The sequence below is a fragment of the Endocarpon pusillum genome, assembly GCF_000464535.1.
Source record: "Endocarpon pusillum Z07020 unplaced genomic scaffold scaffold2749, whole genome shotgun sequence".
In the NCBI taxonomy this organism is placed as follows: Eukaryota; Fungi; Ascomycota; class Eurotiomycetes; order Verrucariales; family Verrucariaceae; genus Endocarpon; species Endocarpon pusillum.
This window is the reverse complement of record NW_006916232.1, coordinates 369,285-390,536: the sequence shown is the minus strand read 5'-3', so window position 1 is coordinate 390,536 and position 21,252 is coordinate 369,285. Positions and strand designations below refer to the sequence as shown.

The 21,252-nt window shown below is 49.2% G+C and overlaps 7 protein-coding genes across 7 annotated transcripts; 2 read left to right on the top strand and 5 right to left on the bottom strand.

Moving 5' to 3' along the window:
- Window positions 1-1,048: 1,048 nt before the first annotated feature.
- Window positions 1,049-1,816, bottom strand: EPUS_02200 (uncharacterized protein; the record flags this gene model as incomplete). Its single annotated transcript, XM_007803967.1, has 3 exons — window positions 1,049-1,497; window positions 1,551-1,614; window positions 1,670-1,816. The coding sequence occupies 3 exons, from the start codon at window positions 1,814-1,816 to the stop codon at window positions 1,049-1,051; spliced, it is 660 nt and encodes a 219-aa protein (XP_007802158.1).
- Window positions 1,817-2,491: 675 nt separating this feature from the next.
- Window positions 2,492-4,452, bottom strand: EPUS_02199 (uncharacterized protein; the record flags this gene model as incomplete). The annotated part of the gene is made up of 4 exons (XM_007803966.1): window positions 2,492-3,670; window positions 3,724-3,978; window positions 4,054-4,178; window positions 4,227-4,452. The coding sequence occupies 4 exons, from the start codon at window positions 4,450-4,452 to the stop codon at window positions 2,492-2,494; spliced, it is 1,785 nt and encodes a 594-aa protein (XP_007802157.1).
- A 2,090-nt stretch (window positions 4,453-6,542) lies between these two features.
- EPUS_02198 (uncharacterized protein) lies at window positions 6,543-8,553 on the top strand (the record flags this gene model as incomplete). Its single annotated transcript, XM_007803965.1, has 6 exons — window positions 6,543-6,948; window positions 6,999-7,152; window positions 7,209-7,606; window positions 7,663-7,745; window positions 7,801-8,127; window positions 8,182-8,553. The coding sequence occupies 6 exons, from the start codon at window positions 6,543-6,545 to the stop codon at window positions 8,551-8,553; spliced, it is 1,740 nt and encodes a 579-aa protein (XP_007802156.1).
- Window positions 8,554-10,048: 1,495 nt separating this feature from the next.
- On the top strand, window positions 10,049-12,086 carry EPUS_02197 (uncharacterized protein; the record flags this gene model as incomplete). The annotated part of the gene is made up of 3 exons (XM_007803964.1): window positions 10,049-10,497; window positions 10,554-10,671; window positions 10,764-12,086. The coding sequence occupies 3 exons, from the start codon at window positions 10,049-10,051 to the stop codon at window positions 12,084-12,086; spliced, it is 1,890 nt and encodes a 629-aa protein (XP_007802155.1).
- Window positions 12,087-13,523: 1,437 nt separating this feature from the next.
- EPUS_02196 (Isocitrate lyase) lies at window positions 13,524-15,287 on the bottom strand (the record flags this gene model as incomplete). Its single annotated transcript, XM_007803963.1, has 3 exons — window positions 13,524-13,887; window positions 13,956-15,007; window positions 15,054-15,287. The coding sequence occupies 3 exons, from the start codon at window positions 15,285-15,287 to the stop codon at window positions 13,524-13,526; spliced, it is 1,650 nt and encodes a 549-aa protein (XP_007802154.1).
- Window positions 15,288-16,257: 970 nt separating this feature from the next.
- On the bottom strand, window positions 16,258-18,620 carry EPUS_02195 (Neutral trehalase; the record flags this gene model as incomplete). Its single annotated transcript, XM_007803962.1, has 4 exons — window positions 16,258-16,417; window positions 16,470-18,214; window positions 18,269-18,387; window positions 18,440-18,620. 4 exons carry the CDS (start codon window positions 18,618-18,620, stop codon window positions 16,258-16,260), a joined length of 2,205 nt encoding a protein of 734 aa, XP_007802153.1.
- A 1,191-nt stretch (window positions 18,621-19,811) lies between these two features.
- EPUS_02194 (uncharacterized protein) lies at window positions 19,812-20,839 on the bottom strand (the record flags this gene model as incomplete). Its single annotated transcript, XM_007803961.1, has 2 exons — window positions 19,812-20,647; window positions 20,779-20,839. The coding sequence occupies 2 exons, from the start codon at window positions 20,837-20,839 to the stop codon at window positions 19,812-19,814; spliced, it is 897 nt and encodes a 298-aa protein (XP_007802152.1).
- Window positions 20,840-21,252: the final 413 nt, after the last annotated feature.

Below are 21,252 nucleotides of genomic sequence, written 5' to 3'. Positions count from 1 at the left end.
GGAAGGTTGAGGCAAGCCTGCTGGTCGATTTTAGTGATCGAAATGAATAAGCGGCGCCTAGATGGAGGTCTGGTGAACGGCAGAGCGGGCACAGAAAGTAAGTGCAGCACGAAGCAATTGCTCAATCTTCTTTCAATTCAGTTGAAACAGACGAAGCAGCGGATATTATGTACAGGGAGTACCATCAGTAGCACACAGGGTATCAACAAATCCGCTGCAGGCACGTTTCAGGAGCACATAGTGTATTGACAAAATCCACTGCAGGAACGGGCCTGCAGCAACTTTATTTGTGAATATGCAATGACAGCTCAACTCCGATTGCTAGCGCTTTCAATGGGGACCGCTAGTACTGAATGGGCTGTGCATACGTACTACGGGGGAGGCCTGAGGTACTGTTAGTTTAGCGCTAGCATATTTACTTGCACACCCAATGTATACAGAACAGCTACGTTCAAAAGAAGTTAGATGTAATGATCTGACCCATCAGAATGGATGCACACAGAACAAGCCTTGCAGTTACGAATCATAACATTGTATCTTCGTAACGAGAACTAGTTGCTCCTAGCACCAGACTAACATTACTCCTGCCCCCTGTAGTACTGGTAACTGAAGACATGGAAGCTGGACTGTCTCAACATGCAATGTTGATGTCTCGTGAAGAACTAGCATCACTATCAGGAAGGAAGCTACGTGCCCTCTGCTAGGTTAGAGGGTTTAGCAGGTCAACAGAGTACTGAAGGGGGTCATGTCGCCTTTCTATCTGCACGGTTATGGGGCAAGAGATTCAAGCAAAGGGATCAACAGTTCAGCTCAAGCCACATGCTTGTGATTTCGTTTTCATCCCGTCCAGAATTAGGCTATAAGATTAGATACATGAAGGTCCGTGACTATACAAATGTACAAATGTCATGCTATGAACTTATCAATATCGTCAAGGAAAGGCAATGAAAAGCAACAGCCAAATCAGGCAGGAAGGCTTGGTGCCGCGCCGCGATTCGAAACAAGTCGAAAGGGTGAAATTAAAGCAACAACTCTTTCCAAGCTTTCTTCAGTTCAGCGATGCGATGGCAGCCACGACACCGAAGACTAGGGCAAGGGAGCTTGCCATGTGAGCAGCTCCACCGGTGGGCGCGCTCGTGGCAGCAGTCTCAGCAGCGGTCGATGAGCCGGTCGCTGAACGGCTAGTGGTTCGAGAGCTAGTCTCGGAGCTGGTGGAAGTAAGAGTTTGCGAGCTAAATGTAGTGTTGCGCGAGATTGGTGCACCAGTACCAATTGAGGCTACTGTAGTCACAGAGGTGATGGTAGCATTCACAGACGCAGGTGGCAAGGTCGATGTTCCGGAATAGGATATGCTAGAGGAGCCGGTCCCTCCAATGAGCGCAAATGGGCCAGAGTAATTGATGTCAGATTGGCCTTGAGTGATCTGAAGAGCGTAGTCGCTGGCAGTAGCAAGGGACGCATCGGGGGTCCAAAGGAAGTAACCGTCCACGCCAGTGCCTAGAACGGTATAAGCACATTGTAGTAGACTGTGGAAAGAACAAGATTCTTACTAGTGAGTGTAGCGATGGTCTGCAGGTTCTGAGGGTCGCCCCTCCTCAGAGTGATCGTAACAGGCTATAGTTTAGATGTCAGGCCTGACTTCTCCATCACCTAGAAGACCTTCGCTTACCGTAACCCCATCTCCACCTGCCCAGGTGATATTAGCTGGCTGGCCAACAACGACAGCTTCTGGCACGGATGTGAATGCAATATTGACTTGAGCAAAAGCGGTGGCAAGGCAGGCTGCACCGGTAGCGAGAGTGGCAATGAATCGCATCTTTGCGGAATGGAAAATCGAACTGGGCTTTTCAATAAGAATAGTTGATATAACAAGAGTAAGTAACGACTGTGTTGCGGGAGAATATGCGGTCGAACGAGCGTGATACTGATGGTTGTAGCTGGTGGTTGGGAAGGGGGAATCGGTAAGGGGAATGGAGAAAGAACTCGTTGGTGGGGGCGAGGGAATAATTTGTTAGTGGAGCCGGGTCGCAAAGTAAGATTGCAAAAGCTTGGTTTGGCTAAGCTAATTGCTGCCATAACAACACGAGCTGTACTATTTACAAACATCTTCCCCGGCCAGAAGAGATTGGCTTCCGTTGGGATGTCTAGGTTGATGGTCAACTCACAAGTGCGAAAGTCGCGTGTGAAGTATATTTCACCAACAAAGAGACACATGCCCTTTGTCAATGATTATATGCCATCTTCCTGTCGCCTTTGATGTCAGCAGAGATTGCACCTTTGAAGAGGTCAATGCTTTCTACAGTCCTCCTTAAAACAGCGATAGAGTGGAATGATTCGCCTTGGATGGAACGGCAAGCACAACATTTAGTAGCCAGCACAGTGATGCGTGTTGGCCGGAAGTAACACCTTGATCATTTTTATTGTTCCTCGTTTTAGCCCTCCAAAGCAGCAGTGCGACTCAACCACCAACTCATCCACTCGCAGCCGCCACCTAGGCCGCCCTCCATTCCCATCCGCCAGGTTTGCCAGCCGTGACATTTGCATACATCTCCATCTCATCGTAAGTTGGAAATCCATTAGGGATCTTCGCAGGCCGTACAATTTGACTACCTACGGCTATCGATAACGCTGCCAGAGAGTCAAGATCCAGCTCACAACCGTCCATGTCTCTTGCACGCCAATTCAGGGACTTTGTCAGAAAGGGTATAACAGAATCGGGTTCGAGATCTGCCAGTGCACCTCTCTGCACATTGGCGAGGAGGCAATGAGTCAGCGAAACTTCGCCGTGATTTAAGGCGCTCTGAGACCCATCCAGGTGCGTCAAGTCCAGATTCGACGCAATAAAATGAGCATGGGAGCCCACCAGATTCCCAGCAGTTGACCAGGCTGAAGGACTGCTGGGTGGGGATCCAACGAAGAAGTCAATTAGGAAAGGGCTTTGATGAGCAAATCTCCGCACTTGGACTGTAATGCTCCACTGTCGCTCGGTTTTGTTGCTTCTCAATGTGCTGGTCATATGCGAGGATTCAGGGTGCGCACCGGGCGGTTCTGTGTTACTTCCAGAGCTAAATCTCCTTGGCTGTCTGGTGCTAACAGCAGGAGCGTATAGTCGATTGACATTGGCTCGAACATCACCGGCAAGTGTGCTTTGGTTTGTATTCCAGTCCATGACATCTTGATAGGCATAGCCAAACGTCCGTATCGAGCGAACGTCGTTCGACGACCAGAATCGGGTTCCATTATCGGAATGGAACGGCAGCAAACTACTATCTGCAGTATCAACAAAACCCTTCGGCACTGCATAGTTTCCAACGGTATTAGTGGTTGGAACAACATATGATTGAGGATTGATGGCTTGCCACATTGCGAACAGTCGGTCTACATTGGTATGATGAAGCCAAAAAATGGGGTCGAACGCAGCTATCACAGTGTCAGTCATATGTCCATTCCCGCCCACCGCATTGTGCACCAAATTGTGGACATTCTCAATACTGTTCCCACTTGAAGTGGTGCAAGACATTTTGGTGTAGTCAGTTTCAGAAGCGAAAAGCTTGTAAATAAGTGGGAGCACTGCATCGTACTGATGTTCGAGCTCTGCATTCACTTCTATTATGTTGCTTTGTTGGTTTGCCGAGTCCCAATGACGGACTGTCCAAGGGAATTGCGATAGCTAGACTGCATGTCAGCAAGAATACCATGGGACGGATCTCACGTCTCTCTGACCCAATTATCAGCTGGAAAGCGGTTTCCTCCTTCGTCTGCATGAAACGTGTATTTATAAAGTGGATTATCAAAAGTCCGAGTTCCGTTGGGACCATTCACAGTGATGGTGGGTAACGAAGCAGCAAGAGGTAAAGTCGGGCTGTTAAACGCGTCCCAATATGGCATTCGGAGACTCTGCGCCGCTGTAACATATGAGTCTCGCTGCCCAAGTGGATAGTCTTGTGCAATGCTCTGAGCATGCGTCCAGAGAATTTGCTAGAGCGATCACGAGTTGTTAGCTATGTAGTTCTCTGTTGATTTCAAGCCGAGCGTGGGAGGTGGCTAACAAACCTCAAAGAGTGCCACGTAAGGCCGATGCCAAGTAGGAAACGTCACCGCCCCGTGAACACAATATCCGGGAGACGCTTCCTGCCCTACTACGCCATCCCAGGGAGCTCGTGGAAGACCATGAATGCCTTCAAGATCAGCACCTTGCTTTTTTAGGACACACTCTATTGCCTTACCTGCCACTTGATAATAGGAGAGAGGGTCGTCCTGATCAGCTTGTTGAAACTCGCGAAGAGAGAGGATGAACAAGTCCCAGGCGGGGCCGGACATGTAAAGCTCATTGATGTCACGTCTAAAGGGGCGTTCACCTGTTGCATTATTGACACCTGCCGAAATGCCCGTGACGACAAAGGCGTCTGCAGGATTGGAAAGCGCAGATAGGGCGGCCAAGAAGACGGACATCAAGATTGACCACATAATGCGAGAGCAAAACAGCAAAGCACCGAGTGACAAGACGCGCTTGTGTTTTGCCCTAGCAAAGGTTGATTCTTCGAGCACACCAAACAGGAAGAAATCACAATCGGCTTGGCGGTTTAGACAGCCTCCAAAGGAGCTGCAGGAAATACTGATGGCTTCTGCTTTTTGTTTCCTGCCGCATCTGCAAATCCACCTAGAGTTCGTTCCTGACAACTTCCTGTCTCAGTCTGTGGCCAATGAATTGCCCAGGAGGAGGAAGAGTTTCATTCGATGTACACAAAAGATGGAGGGATCCCTTGTGCATATGCTCAAAGGATGTCGAACAAGGTGGTAGAGTTTGATTGCCTCGGTTTCTGCTGTCTCAGATCCTTCAAAGTGACCACAACACCGCCCTTGTTTGAGGTGAGGTGAGAACTGAGATTTCTGAACGGGAGTCTGTTAAGTCAAGATAATAGAATGCGCCACCGAGTTCCAGTTGACAGACTGTTCGCGATTTGTTTACTACGAGAGGAGAAGGCACGATATGCAGGTCACTTTTGCGGTTTGCTTCTCATGTTGCGCTGATGCAGCCATCCGCAGCCCAGAACCCTATCGCAGGCGTCATGAGTCGGGAGAGCACTCTTGAATCGTTGCATACCCAAATGATTTTAGGTGCTGCTAAAAATGCACAATCAGAACCGCTTTTGCCTAGACAAAGCTCTGAAATGTCCCTAGGCGCTGCCGAGGGAGAAAAAAACAAGCACAATTGAAGGTTGGGCGCCCGCCAGGGGTCACTCTAACATTTTTGGCAGATTGACAAGAGAATTAATGTAAGGTAGGCTAAGCAGTACACCGTGCTCACAGCAAGTGGTAGCGGCGTTCTTGACTTGTGTCTGTGCTTCAAATTGAGCGTGGCCACCATGGTGCATTGTAACCACCGGGCGAAGCCACTGTTAAGGATCGATAACGAAACTGTTTAGAATCCAACCCGAAAGAAAGCACTCAGGCACAGATTCCGAGTCTCTCTATATCACGGCTGCCCAGCAACAAAATTGGAATGAAGATCATGGTCATAGCACCACTGCTATTCACCGAGCCTCAGACATTCCACGTATGCGAGTGGGTTTTTGGTGCACTGTAAAGGGAACGGACTCTCCGTACAGAGATGCTGGTGTGGATACATAGTGGCAGCGAGTATCTACGGCTTCAATGAGTTTGTACAGCACGGAGACAATCAAAGAGTAGTGGTAAGCTGACCTTTGAGAAACTGACTTTGCTACGTTAGAATTACATGGTGGTCCACGACAACGCGCTTCTACTCTACTACGTAGGATATCGGCGGCCCGAAGGCCCAAAGATCCTAAGTTAAATAGTTAAGCTCAAGTCTAGTCTCACCGTCTCTCTTGGCTTTGATGTCAATTGCAAACGGGGAGCTTAGAAACTATGCCTAAATTACCATCAATATGTGCTTCGTTTCAGCCTAACCGTGATGTGATCTAGTTTACGGAGTACATAAATTTATGCGGCTAGAAATCTCAAATACAATAAAATTATGTTATTTCAGACGTCATTTAAACCAAATGTCGCTCAGTTTATTGCTTTATGGTTTTGAGCCTCCTGAAAATCCTTAAAATAATAAAACGTCTGCTAAATTACTAAGGACCAAATACCGCGGCATTTTCAGAGCCCTTCTCCCGGCAAGAGTGCGGCTTTGATTGCTATCAGCATTCATCGTCATGATCATCCATGGCCTGTGCAATGAGGGATGCGGGAAAAAATGGAGCCATATGCCGTCTCGATACTCGTGCTTCGCTGTACCACTGTCAATCAATACCCGAGATCTTCTACCGTACCGTCTGTCGTGGGAGGCATGATGTAGAGCCGGAATCGTTACACAGAGGAGTACCCTTTGCATGTCTCCTTTGAGCCAATATTCCCTGTGTGAGTTTTGACAACGGCAGGAAATTGCCGCAATGATCCCAGAACTGGTATTTTAGGTGCTTTAGGATGATCGACCGTTGATATATGTACCATGTCCCCGGCCGTCCTGAATGGGACATTGTCCAAACCTATTCCATTGTCTCCCATCCTTCATCATGTTAAGCTTGCATCAGATAAACGGGTGGAATGTTTCACATAAGCTGCAGAAGCGTAAGCTTCTCATTGCTGTCAACTGCGTTGCGGGCTTATCAATCTTCTTCTTTGGTTATGATCAGGGCCTGATGGGTGGTGTGAACAATGCCAAAGACTACATCCACCTCATGGGGTTTGGTTATACTGAGGACCGTGGCGAGGATCGAAATGTCCCAGTCATCAATGACAGCCTCTTGCAAGGCGGTATCGTAGCCTCTTACTATCTTGGCTGTCTCGTGGGAGCACTGCTTGGAGGCTGGGTTGGTGACAAAATCGGCCGAATCAAAACGATTGCGACTGGAGCAGCCTGGAGTATTGTCGGTGCTATCTTGCAGACATCTGCACAGAACCACAGCTGGATGATATGCGGTAAGATGCACACTCTGGACAACGACTGCACAGTATACTGATACCGTCAGCTCGTGTTCTCAACGGCTGTGGCACTGGCATCTTAAATGCCATCGTACCAGTATGGGCCACCGAAACAGCCGACTATACATCACGTGGTCAGTTCATCACTATCGAGTTCACTCTCAATATCTTCGGCGTGGTTGTCGCATATTGGCTTGAGTAGTGAGTACATAAAACTGTGCTCCTAGGATCCACCTGCTTATGCTTTGTCGCAACAGCGGACTTGCATATGTCGATGGCGGTGTCACAGCATTCCGGTGGAGGTTTCCTATCGCCTTCCAGATCGTTCCTCTTCTGTTTCTACTGGGAACGGTCTGGTTCTTTCCGGAGTCACCAAGATGGTTGACCAAAGTCGGCCGAGAGGACGAGGCTCTCTATGTCCTACAAAGACTGCGCGGCGACGGCTCCGACCCAGCTGATGCAGGCAGAGCGCAGGCCGAGTTTGAGGACATCAAAAATATTGCTGAGCTCGTGAGGTCTGCGAAAAACAGCACATCATACTCGTCGATGCTTACCGGAAGAGGATCCGGCAAGCTTCATACTGGGAGACGTATTCAACTTGTCATCTGGCTCCAAATCATGCAGGATTGGGTGGGAATAGCAGCGGTGACAGTTTGTCCGTCCCCTCCACCATTGTAACGATGGAGATGATGCTGATTTACTTTGTGACAGATGCACCGACCATTTTTCGAATTGCTGGGTTCGATACTAACAAGAGCCAGTGGCTGAGTGGTCTGAACTTCGTTACTTACATGGTGAGGCGCGATCTCCTAGGTGAAGTGATAGCTCAATGTTGATATCATTTAACAGATTTCCACCCTTATCTGCGTTTTTACTCTTGACAAGATCGGAAGACGCTGGACGTTGTACTGGGGCTCTGTGGGTCAGGGTATCGCAATGTTTCTCGCTGGAGGGTTTATTTGCCTAAGTGCCGACGCCATTGCAGACAATGATACGGCAAAGGCAAGCTCATATGGCATTGCATCTGCGTCTATGGTCTTCATCTTCACCGCCATCTTTGGTGCTACGTGGTTGACAGTCCCATGGTTGTACCCGGCGGAGATCTTCCCTCTCGCAGTGCGAGCAAAGGGCAATGCTTGGGGTGTAGTTGGCTGGAGCATTGGAAACGGATGGCTGGTAAGTCTTTTACCATTACACCTGATTTGCGCCCACACTGACAGCTGGTCATAGACTCTCTTGTGCCCAGTCATGCTCGGGGCCATTGGCGGGAAAACGCTTTACATCTTTGGTGTTTGTAATGTCCTTAGCATACCAATCGTTTGGGCTTTATACCCGGAATCCAATCAGCGCACCTTGGAAGAGATGGATCTTTTGTTCGCTGCGGACACTCCATGGAACTGGGATGCCGAGCGTAACTTCAAGAAGCTGTGTACAGAGAATCCCCATCTTGTGCAGGTGGCTCAACGAGGTCAATCTGTGGTAGATCCGGAGAGAGGCGTCCGCGAGAGCCGCAAAGCTAGCTATGCTGATGTCTACGGGAGTGGACGGACTGACAGCATCGAGAAGAGTTCAGGCACCAGCGGTATGATGGAGAAGTCCTGAAATCTCGTGGACATGTCAATAGCATCCTATTGACTTCTAGGAGGAAGGGGTTGCCTCAATACCGATGCAGAGTAGCAAATGCTACAATGATGTTCATCCCATCGTCGTGCTTGCGGGGAAACTCCACAGCCGTTTACATTGCTTTGTCTCTTGCATCGCTAGTGGATTCCAAGGTTTTCAATTCGGGACCCCCAGACTTCATAAGGAACGGTTCCCATAGATCCAGTTGAGAACACTCTGCGGGAAGAGGTTTATATAAGCAAATTTAGCACCAATGAAAAGCGTTATCTTGATTGTCTCGTGGTTAGCTAACACTATGATGACGAATCATCTACCACATCGTAGCGCCAATTCCCCCTCGGCCACTTTCATCGAAGGCTCGGCCGAGTCTGGATCACTTCCCCAGACTTGGAATCCTCCAAGACAGTATTCTAGAAAGCTCAGCAGCAGCGCTCATGACAGCTTGTCAATCATGTCGAGCTCGCAAAGTCAAATGCGACCAGCTCAATCCGTGCGGCTTAAGCAAGTCTGCAAAGCAATCTGTCACCAGACAGCCAACAATCATTAACCATTGAGCCTCGAGGGGTTATCTACAGATCTTCGCTCATTGGACAACAGCAGACGCCGTCCTTACCTCGCTAGTCTTCAATGCTTATCATACTACTTGCTCTTATCAAAAGCAACAATGTTAAGCTAATACCTGGTGGAGCCGAGGTCCTCTTCGGCTCCAACTTTCGACTGGCCTTTTTGGAACGGGCGCAGACAAATAAAGCTGCCGAAGGTCACCGGGGTGTTTTTGATGGGAAGTTGGAGAAAGTCCTGAAGGCATTGTTGTTCGGGGAAGAGGAATCGCCAGACCTAAGAAAGTCAAGGTTGTTGCTTGAGTCAATAGGTCATGAAGTGGTTGCAGGGCTTGTTCAGCAATAGAACGGAGAAGGTTCTGGACAGCATCCATCGGGTATGAAGGAAAGAGATCTGTCAATTTATACATAGCACTGACAATTCTTGTACAGCAATATATGTCACTAATGCATGCTTACTGTTTGAAGATTGCCATGCGACTTTCTCTTTAGAATGATAGCGTGAATGAAAGCGAGGGTTCCGCTTTGTAGTTCGGATGAGTGATGAGTCGAAACGTTCTATACGATACCCTGAGTTTTGTGTATGAACTGTCTCTTGAGGACGTTGACATGGTCTTCGTGGTGTAAAGAAATTAGTCACAGAAAGGGTCGGAGTTCACGATCAGATTGAACCGAAGTAAGAGACAGCACATGAAGATTTGACCAAGGGAGACTTTGGATGTGAATGGATTCCTGCAATTCCAGGACGATTTATTTCTGCTGGATACCTATCCGATTGGATTAGCGTCCACCAAAGGGTTGCCAGTTCCAGCCTAGTCACCTCTCAGCATCGCTAAATGGCCAGGCCGAATTTGGAGCCGAGCTTTCAATGGAATTTCCAGACTTTTTTGAATAGACATTACGCCCCTTCAGCCATGCTATGGCGCGCTTTGCCATCACGCATTTTTCAAGCTTCGAACACGTCGACCACCTTACGATCGGGGGGAAGCATTGCTTTCTGGACACCATGGAAGCTTCGCGGCATCAGCACCACTACGCCCCTAAGGGAAATACAGAGCGAAGCACAGAGCGAAGATGACACGAGCATTAAGGACAAGTTGAGGATGGTGCAAGTGGGGGATAGTTCACAAAGCCAGCCTAGACAACCGACAATACCCCAGTCGAAGCCACCACCAAGGCATGTGTCGTATACACGCTGTGCGAAATTGTTGGCTCCGGACAACCCCTACGCGAACCAGAAGGTTAGTGTGAGTGGGATGATCAAGTCCATTCGAAAACAGAAGCACGGCGCGTTTGCTCATTTTACCGATGGTTCTTGTTTCCAAGCTATCCAGGTGGTTCTTGACCCAGAGCTTGCTGCACCGTGGGTTCTTTCGAGACTGGAGAATCTTAATGGCTAGGCTGACATATGACCGATAGACTCAACACGGGGACATGCTTGCGCACAAGCGGCACCTGGACCGCTTCCCCGGCCAAGGGACAGTCACACGAACTCAGGGCGGATGATATCCGAATCTATGGCGTTTCGGATCCAGAGGTGAGCAGAAAAGAGCCGTTGTGTTAACACATGATAGCTGATCTACCTTGAGTCTTGGACCGCATGGCTGACTGCAAGTTTCGTCGCCACAGACATACCCAATACAAAAAAAATATCACAGTCCTGAGTTCCTTCGAACGGTGCCTCACCTTCGGATGAGGACACCCTTTCACTCCTTCCTTGCTCGCTTTCGATCTGGCTGCGCCTCCTTCTTGAACACATACATGTCATACGCTAGTCAGAAAGGAGGCGGCTTTGTTCAGGTACAGCCTCCAATTATCACCTCGTCGGACTGCGAAGGGGCTGGTGAAGTCTTTACACTTGTTTCCAATGCAGGGGCGTCAACACTCGAGCAAGACCAGGAACAAGGTGCAAAGCCAAGTCCGACAACTTTCTTCCGCACACCAAGATATCTCACGGTCTCCTCTCAACTCCACCTCGAAGCTTATGCAGCTGACCTCCGGAACGTATGGAGCCTATCGCCAACATTCCGAGCGGAAAAGAGTGATACCCCCCGCCATCTAGCAGAATTCTACATGCTAGAAGTAGAAGTGAGCTATGCGAACTCTGTTCGCACTCTGACGGGCTTGGTCGAACATCTCATCAAGACTCTTGTATATCGACTGAAGAAAACACCGCATTACCCTGATTTGTTGCTTGCAGCTCGTGCTTCACACGAGGAAAAGGCAGAGGAAAAGGCGGAAGAGATCGAGGAACGCTGGCGTGTAATCTCTGGTGGCCGCTGGAAATCTGCAAGCTATTCATATTGTATTAATAGGCTGAAAGAAGCAGCCGAGGCCGATGCGAGTCTATTCGAACGGCATCCCAAATATGGGTCAAGCTTATACTTAGAGCATGAAAAATGGATTGTCAAGAATATTGGTAAGGGAAGGCCCATATTTGTGACGCATTATCCCAGAGCGATCAAACCCTTTTACATGGCTCCCTCAACCATGGCGATAGATCACATCAGCTATCCGAATTACCGACCTCCAGGCGATTCTCGGGATATTTTCGATGACACGGAGACAGGCAAAGATACTGTCGCATGTTTTGACCTCCTGATGCCATTTGGCGTGAGCGAGATCGCGGGAGGAAGTCTTCGAGAACATCGGCTGGAAAATCTGATCCAGAACATGCGCGAAGACGGCATGCTGAAGCCTAAAGCTCCTCTAGCATCAGCGGACCATGTAACTGATCCTGCTCACAAGGACAACGTTGATGCCTATCCTTTCCTGGAACCGGGTGAATCACTCGGCTCTTTGAAATGGTACGCCGATCTACGACGATATGGCACCATGCCCCATGGAGGGTTTGGTATCGGATGGGATCGACTCATTGCGTACCTGACGGGTGTACATAACCTCAGAGATGTGGTACCGTTTCCAAGAAGTTTTGGGAGAGCTGATTGTTGATGCTGTGTCAAAGCTTCGGCATGGATAAAGCAACTTCTTACTACAAAATCACGTTCCATCGAAGCGAATCTTCGATTGTATCGCACTGGAGTACGCCTCGAGGCAATAGTCCTCAAGCATCTTGAAGTCTTGCGACACAGCTGAGCAATCCAAGAATCCTAGGCCCGCCACGCCGCCCTGCGGTTCATGTGCTCTCTGCGTTCCACAAGGGCATCAGAAGATAAGCAAGAGAAGGTAGGAGAAAGAATGGGGGAAAGATTCTCATCAGACTTAGATAAGCTGTCTTCGTTCGCAGCGTTGTAGATAGGCCATCGCTGGTCATAACGATGAAGATAGATATACGCACACTGGACAGACAGATGAAATATAGACCTCCTCGCCGTTTATTACCCATATAACGTTTATACTAACTATATGTAAAGTGCAAATGGTAAGACCATTAGCTTTAATTTGGCACGCTGTCGTTGATATCCCGAACCCTGTTAATCTCGGGCCAAGTAACATAACATAGTACAGCAATTCCCGAACCTGAGTAAAATTACGTTAAGTCAGATCTGTACCGTTGCAGTCCAATCCCATCCCATCCCATCCCATCCCCTTCTGTTGTCCGCCCACCACCCCAAAAAACCCAACCAATTCGATCCCGCTCACCACTGATCACGCATTCGATAGTTGCTCCTCACTATACGTAGTAAGCACATGATCAATATTCACATGGCTTACCTTTCCCAGACCAGCGGATCGCTCGCTCGCCCCACCCCCATATCGCAGGTTTTCCAGATGTCTCGATGCAGGACAGAGATAAGAGACTAGAATTACTAGTACCTAGTTATCCACCTTTCCTAGCGCGTTAATTTGTTGGACAAAATTTTTTCCTTTCCAAATCGGTGGATACTAGGTTAGTAGGAGGACAGATAGAAAGGCTCCTTTGGTTTGCGTGGGGCGTGAAAGTAGGAAGGGGAAATGGTAAATAACTTAGGTGAGATTTGGGGGGTGGGACCCTGGAACGGAAAGGATCTTCATTATTTTTCATCTGCGACTCTATTTTATTGATTGGTTGGGGTGCCCTTCCGGATTGGAAGATCGGACTGTGCCTGGTTTGGACGAATGTGTTGGTCATGTTTCCCAGGAGGGAAGCCGGAAAGAGGATGGAAGAATGACGTGCAAGGCGTCATGGGGTGAATGATCATGATCACGTACGTATGATGATGGTCTGTAGGATAGGATTGGGAGTACAATGCTAAGAGGTCTCGTGATTTGTAGTAAAATATACATAACTATAGGTGGAGCTTCATATTTCAAGTCAACAACCCATCCAAAGCAGCAAGCATGAAGTCAAGTCTTGGGCAATTGATGTGCTTGCTCTACGACCGCCATTCTCCATTTCCTCCTTTTCATTCTATGCAAGACTTCCCTTTCTTATCATCTGTCTCTGGATCAATGCCCCTTAAACTGATCCTCAGTAACCCCCTTACCCATCGCGCTCGTACTGCTCACACCTCCAGTCACCATCTTCAGCAGATTATCCACATAATTGGCTCCTGACCACTTCTGATGCGTCACCACGTCGCATTTGAGAGCCATTTCTGGTTCTTGTATGAGCGATCCATAAGCTCGCATGCCCTGTTTGGCAAATGCCTGGGAGAATTGATGCGAGATCAACGCGGTAGAGTGTAGACCAGCTAGGGTGATGAATTGCCAGCAGTAGCCCAACTGTCCAAGGCGAGCGATGTAGGTTTCTTGGTCAGACTGGGACATGGCGGCTTTCCAGTTGAAGGACGGCGAGAGGTTGTATGCTAATCTGTAATGCGCATGAAGTGTCAGCTGATTACTTCCGCAAAGTACGGTTGAATGTGGAGGAATTCATACTTCTGCTCGGGCCATACTGCATGCACCCCATCTGCAAATTCCTTGGCTTGTGCATAATCTGGCATCTTGCTCTCCATCCAGATCATATCTGCATAAGGTGCGTATGCAATGGCACGGTTGACTGCGCATTGGCATCCACCCTGATATCTGTAATATCCCTCACGTGTTCTTGGTGCGTCCCAATCCCAATGAATGTCAACACCAGTCAACCCTTTTGAAATTGCACGGGCCTCGGAATTGGACTTGCCATTTACGGCATCCTTGTATTTTTTGATCAAAGATGCTTTATCGACATGCACGCCCGCACTGATGGCGTCAATGACTGCTTCATCGAAGAGCTTGAGCTGAGCGGACTTTATCCATTCCTCTTCAATATTTGCCAAAGTCTCGCCCATCTTCCCCGCTCGCTCTGCGGCAACCATGAGGTCGTTGAGGGGTTGAAGGGAAGGATTGGTGGCGCCGAGGATGAATGAGTGGTCTCGATGGTCGATAGTCGATGTGATCAGAGTCGCTGCTTCAGAGTCTGTTCGAGCTACGGCCAACAGGTCAGAGCCCATGATGTCTGCCTGTGCGCGGATTGCGACTAGGCGATTGATGTGCTCGGAAATAGGGACGAGAACTTTGCCAGCCATATGACCACATTTCTTTGTGCCGGGAGCTTGGTCTTCAATGTGAATTCCTGCAGCCCCATTCTCCACGAAGAGCTTGGTAAGCTTCATGACTGCGGTAAGCCCACCATGACCAGTGTCTGCATCAGCGATAATAGGACGGAGAAAATCTGTGTTGGCAACATTGGCTCTCTCGCTCTTGGGAGTGGTGAGTCGTTCTTCGCGCTGTTTGCGGTCATGGAATAGCTGAGCCATCCAGAGGTGATGGACTTTATTAGGCACGGTGTTCATAGGGTAATCCGCAAGGTCAGGGGAGGGCTCATCGGTGGAGGAAGCGGTGCTGGAGGACTGCCATCCAGAGACATAAACCGTATCGAGGAATTTGGCCATCTGAGTAAGCATGGTCGGCTCTAGGCAGCCATACGTGAAGGATACATCTTTGTTCTAAGAGTGTTAGATCCCATGTTCTTGCACTGGTTGAGTAGCATACTGCAAATCTTCCTTCAACAATCTTCCATAATTTCTTTGCTTGGGCGTTGCTGGGATAGTCAATCTTTAGATTTCCTCGCTTCTGGACAATCTGCTCCGCCGTGAAAGGTCTCTTGGTGTATCTCCATCTTGAATCTTCCCACCACTTCTTAACAGCAGCCACATCCTCCAAGTATATCTGCTCTTCATCGTCGAGGTAGCCCATATCCACAGGTATAGCGTACGTGAAGACCATGTATAGGCAGTAATGATTTGTGCAACAGTCAGCTAGTACTCAAGCTGTGTTTCTCACAGCGTTCAAGGAGACCACAACCAAACGACTGGGAGAGTATGAAAATGAAAGTACGCAAAGAAACCCATGTGAAGAGAAGGTGTCCTTTGGAGGGAGAGCCAGAAAGAGCCATCTCGGTCTACCAGCTCCGCGCCCAGTCAGATCCATCAGCAGCACGGCAACCAACCTGAAGAGCAGAGTCTAGAGCAAGAGAATCAGGCGTCAAGCTATGAATGGCATAGGCGGCAACACCAGAGGAGACCTTTTTCCCTCGGCTTTTGTGGGAAGTCGATCCAACTTGGGTGATATAGATCGTGGGGAGACATGTGCTGAAATTAGAGCGCGGAGGACAGGAGGCTATGCTTGGCATAATGACGGTCTTTTAGTACGTAGCAACGAGTTCGAACGGTCTCCAACATCTTACAGCCTCTGCATTGACATGTAGAGCGTACATAATCACGGCCCTCTGTTATTTGCAGCGTTTTTAATCCGTCCTTTGACCATATCATGGCTATCGGTTTGGTGATTGATTTCGGATATTGTTCTGAAGTCCAAGACCAAATTACGTCGTCGTAGGTCACGTGAGTTGTTGTTCCTGGGATCCTCGGCTAAAAATTGTAAGCACACAAACATCTGATCGCCTAGACCTGATGTCTGCAAGCGACTTTTTCTGAGTCAAGGTACTTGAGTCCATGCGAATAGAACTATAAAGCTATATCATGGGTAATGTCATTAGGATTAGACTCGGATAAAAGCTCTAAGAGTCTAGGGTTACTCTCTATGGAAGTATTGGTCGTGAATCGTAAGAGGTATAAAAAACGAGCGTACGATGTGTTGGCAGCTCAGTGACCCCTTTTGAGCCCCAATCCGCAAGCTCCAGCAAGCATTTCTCCCATCCCGCTGATGCAGACCAGCTGAAAAGTCATGGATGGCTTCACTCAAACTCAATAGCCTCCGAGATGATCTCATCATCTATATGCATTTTTGTTGCTTGGTAGAAGGTGTCCCAAGGTGTCAAAGTACCCAGGGCTCGCTTCATATGCGCATTCACGATCTGCAACCCCACGACATAACTGGCGTTGACCCAGCCAAACCTGCACATATGTTAGCATCATGTTTTCTTGTACGTGGAAGCTTCTCCCTTACCCTTCCCGAGGAACACCTTTGATATCGCTGCCTTGATTGCCGTACTCGGCATCAACCTTGTGAGGATCGAGCTCCTTCGTTACGTTGTACTTCTCCACGACTACTCCGTTAAAGTCGTTGAAGGCCTTGATAACCATGTACAGCCATTTGTACGCCAAGGTACGTGCCTCGTCGTGGTAACCGTATTTTTGTAAACCCGCCCAAGCCAGCATCTGCTGTGGTGCCCAGCCGAAGGGGTAATCCCATTGCCGATTTGGCCGGTCCACGTCAATCTTGCCACGGGACTTCTCGGTCCCAGAAACCAGCCCGCCAAAGCACTCGAACTTTGGAAGTGCTCTCAACACCAATGAAGCAGCTTGCTTTGGAGACGCTACCCCAGCCCACATGGTCCAGAAGGTGGTAACGCTCTCATAACTTGTACGCACTCTTTTGGCTGTGTCATAATCAAAGAACATGCCTTTCTCCTCGCTCCAGAGATACTTGTCCATCAGAAGCTTGCGTCTCTTGGCCCGACGATCCCAGGTCGACGAGCTTTCCATCCGGTCCAGTCGGTTCTCATTGGTCTGAAACTCTGGAGGAATGACCAGCTTGTCTCCAAAGTGCTCGTGAATGATGTGCGCAATATCGGTTTCATACTTATAAAGCAGCGAATTCAGATCCACGGTAGCCAAATCCGCAGCAACGTGTTCCAGACGATAGGACGTGTCGTGACCAGATTCGCGAACAGCTCTATCGTGTCGGAAATACTCGTCCAAATCAGGCTCATGAACTTGGTCAGAGTTGTACGCTTGCACAAATTCCTCGAAAGTCATGTTGTGTTTCTTGGCGTACGGAGTCAAGATATGCAGAAAGTGGCTCGCTTCGGTCTCCGGTGGTACGCCCAGACCTTCTGGATGGTAACGAGACAGCCCAGTGACGGCGTCGTAACGTGGCTCAGCCATCCAGACACTGTAATATTCCTTGATAGCAGCAAGGACCGAGGTCCTTAGGAATTCCTCTGCGCCCGGATCATGTTTGATCTTTTCATACACACGGAGCGCCATGTCTGTCAAGAAAGGTGGCTGAGAACGACACAGGTAGTAAGAACGGTTGGCGTTTAGGACTTTTCCATAGTGTTTGATGCAGAAGCAGAAATTCCGAACCATCGACTTACACATGTCAATGCGTCCGTGGTTGAGCAAGCCCAAGGAGGTCATATAGCTGTCCCAACCATAGAGCTCATTGAATCGGCCCCCAGGGACGACAAATGGCAGACCGCGCAGAGTCTCCAGACCCGTCTGCGGATCAATACATTTCTCCATCTCCAGTGCCAGCAGCCCAGGCTTCTCGTTGATACTTCGCACGTATTCTGGTGTGATTGGTCCATCAGGTAACCATTGAACGTCCAGACCCACCTCTGGCCGCTCCTCGGCAACCTGGGTGTAATATTTAAATTGTTCGGGTGCACCTCGCGGAACATAGATCCTGGGCCGAGGATTTTCAGTTCGATCCTTGGGGTCTTTCCCGACTCTTTCAATCACTGATCCATCTATGACTCGAGTAAGATTGTCCCAAAAAGTATCCTTGATGAACCGTGACAAGCGGCTGACCGGATTTTCAGTAAGTCGAGCCAGGTCGATCACCACATTCTTTCGGCCAAGATCATTTGCAAGGGTAAGCTCCTGCAGAAGGTTGCCTATGAGATAGTTGCCGCGAACATCTTTGGACTTGTAGCCGGCCGAGCCCAGCGTCCCTAGTGAAATGACCTGAGATTCTTCGTCAGTCGCTGACAATAGTACTTGTCAAAAGAGCAGGCGTACTTTGGGTCCATTATCATCGACAGTGATTTGGTGGTTCTTGTCGGTGTCCTCTCTGTCCAACAAGTCTTTCAGAGTAGCTTCGACATTGACAATAAACTTCTGAGGTTGTGAGTACTCATCTAACAGACTGTAAGCATGGCTTTTGGTAGTGATAGGCCCGGCACCGCTTACCGTGACTGGCACGACGTTTGTTTACGATCTCAATTTGAGCCGGACTTTTGGTCACCCAGATTCGGTTGCGGACCAGAGAACTCGTTCCATGATCTTTAGCATAGTAAACCTCAGGTGAGGCGTAAGGATCACGGCGCTCTATACTTGAACTTCTTCGAATGCGGCCATCTGGCAGGCTCATGATACGGATCACGATCACGAAGAACGCGATTAGGCAGTATGCAAAGAAATGGCGGTCAATGGGTTTATTATTTGACGGTCACTGACTAAGATCGGGGAGTGGGCACAAAATGTCCGAGTGGCTGAAGGAGAGTTCAAAGAAAGGCTCACTAGTTATTCAATAGGAGCGTGCAGGTTGATAAGGGAAGGTTTTGCAATTTGTCTTTAAGGTGATGTGATAAAGGATTTATTTGTGAAGCGAATTTCTTTGACGTAGTACTGCGGGAAGCGGTTCGAGATCAGTCACATGGGACGTTTGAGCTCGGGCCCGAGCTGCGGGCCATGTTACACCTCAGATTGCAGCTTCCTCCGATTCCCATTTCCAATTCTCGTGAGTCCCAGAACGGAATAGCCACTTACGGTGCGGCTGCGATGGATTTAGTCAACTTTGCCATTTTACAGCCTCAATTAGAGTCCACTTTGAGGGCATTCATCTCCATGGCAAGCATCGCTAATATTGAATTGGATCTGGCTAAAGGGATTCCTCAAAATGGTCTTGCGACAATGCCAGGTTAATATGGTTTCAGGGCGGGAAATCCAGAAGTTGTGCCCCGATCAAGGGTCTTGCAAGAGATCAGCTGCACCCTGACGCCCGGCGGCTGCATTTGAGTTTGAGAGTCTGGGCCTTTTGGCTCCTCTTCGGACCCCTATGGCCCACTTCGGCCGTCTTCCCCTGACGCTGCCAAGGCGGAAGTGCTAATCTCTCAGCCTTCTCGCCACATGCTACGTCCTTTGGGCTTGTGTAACAGGGGTACGGAGTACTCCGTACTCGCTTCGATTGACCAGTATTACTCATCAAGCGGGATGACCGTAGTAGTACGTAACGCTGACCTCGAACCAGCTATCCAGCCAGACGAGATAGAAAGCGGGGAGAAAGTGTACTGTACAGCATGGTTACATGACTGTGTACGATTCGAGTCATACTGCGCGTTAGTACCCCAGATCAGGTCTCCGGAGGACCAGCGGAAACAATTTTGCTACGTCAGTCTCACACTAGAGACGCTTCCGTACTGTACACCCTGCTTTCGTTATGAAGACTGGCAGTCAGAAAACTCTCAACTCCCAAAACCCGACTGTAAGACATTGCAGTTGACCACTAGTCCCCTCAAAGCTTTCTAAACTGTGCTCGCTCCAAGTTCAGCGCAGCAAAGTCCTAGCCTCGAGATTTCCTGCTCTTGCTTGGGCTCGTCTGGACAATATTCCTTTTCAGGTGTGCAATGACGGCTTTGTTCGTTTCTCGTTCGCCTTCCAAGCCAGCAATTCTTGCTTCAAGCTCGGCAATCTTCCTCTCTTTACTGCCCAGAGCTAACCTCGTAACGTCTCGTCCCTTCGCAATGCCTTGAGTTCTCAAATCATGCTTGTTTAGCAACTCCACCAGCTTCTGCTCCATCTCATTGGATAATTTGACTCCCTCCAGTATGCGAAGAACGTCTGCTGCCAAGTCAGACTCGGTCGGGCAATGCACGCCTCTCTGTAGCTTCTCTCGCGAAGGAGTTTCAACTGGTGATAGCAGTCCGCACACATCTTGTGATGATCGTGGGGTATTGAATACGTCATCGGTACACACAGAAGTAGACAACCCTGAAACGCTCCCTAGCATCTCACAGTGATTCCTCTTGCCCGGCGAGGTGAATTGAGCTGTTCGAGGTGTCTTACGAGGCGTTTCAGGTGGCACCATGGCTGGTGTTTGAGCCATCTTCAACAAAGCTTTCTCGTTGCTTGCTGACCATTCAAAATCGGTTTCGTCACTGGCAATAGAGAGTGGTCTGACGGTGCTTGTAGGAGTCATCACGCTGTGGTGACTTCTTTGCGCTGGCGGGGTGCGTGTAGTTGCGTGTTGTCGTGGTGCTTGCACAGGCTTCATAGGCGTCTTGGGGCCCGCCTCGGATCGAGAGTTGTTTAGGACGGTGGCCTCCTCGCGCACTTTTGCATCATCGTCCCACAAGAAGAACTTGCATCGCTTTGGCTGAGATTTTTGACAGGTATAGACTAAGGCCGCAGTTGATTAGTTGCCAAGTTCTCGTCAGAAGAGAAGCCATAATCCGTACACCATCTCCCATGGTTCTGTCCTCCATTTTTGGTCTGAAAATGCTCCGCAGGCAACCTAGGCTCGCACTCACAATGCCAGATGCCGCTCAGGAAAGCGCCTCTAGGGTTTTTCTTCACTGGAGACTTGTCCATCATTCCGGAGGATAAGTTGTTCTTCGTGGGTTCAGCATGCACGCAGCTCAGAAAGGGTTTGGCAGGTGATTTAATCATGCAGCATCAAGGCATCAGACCAGGGACAATGCGAAATGCGTGTGAACTGCGGCTCAAGAGGCTCTGCTCTTTGTAAGTAGGCTCAGGCAACATTGCGATACCTGGGGCTGGTGGACCCTTTGGGTGGAGGCGTTGATTATTTCTCCATTTGTCAACTGGAGTTGCGGCGAAACGGTAAGCTAGGGAAGCTTGGCACAAGCTGCCACGGCTGAATCCACCCGGCGGCGCCCGCTCCTGACAGCTTGTGTGTGGAGACTTCGCATTCTTGTTCAACTCCCGTCTTCGCAAGAACTCAGCCTACCATGAAGTCGAGGCGCAAGTACTTGAATTGCGGT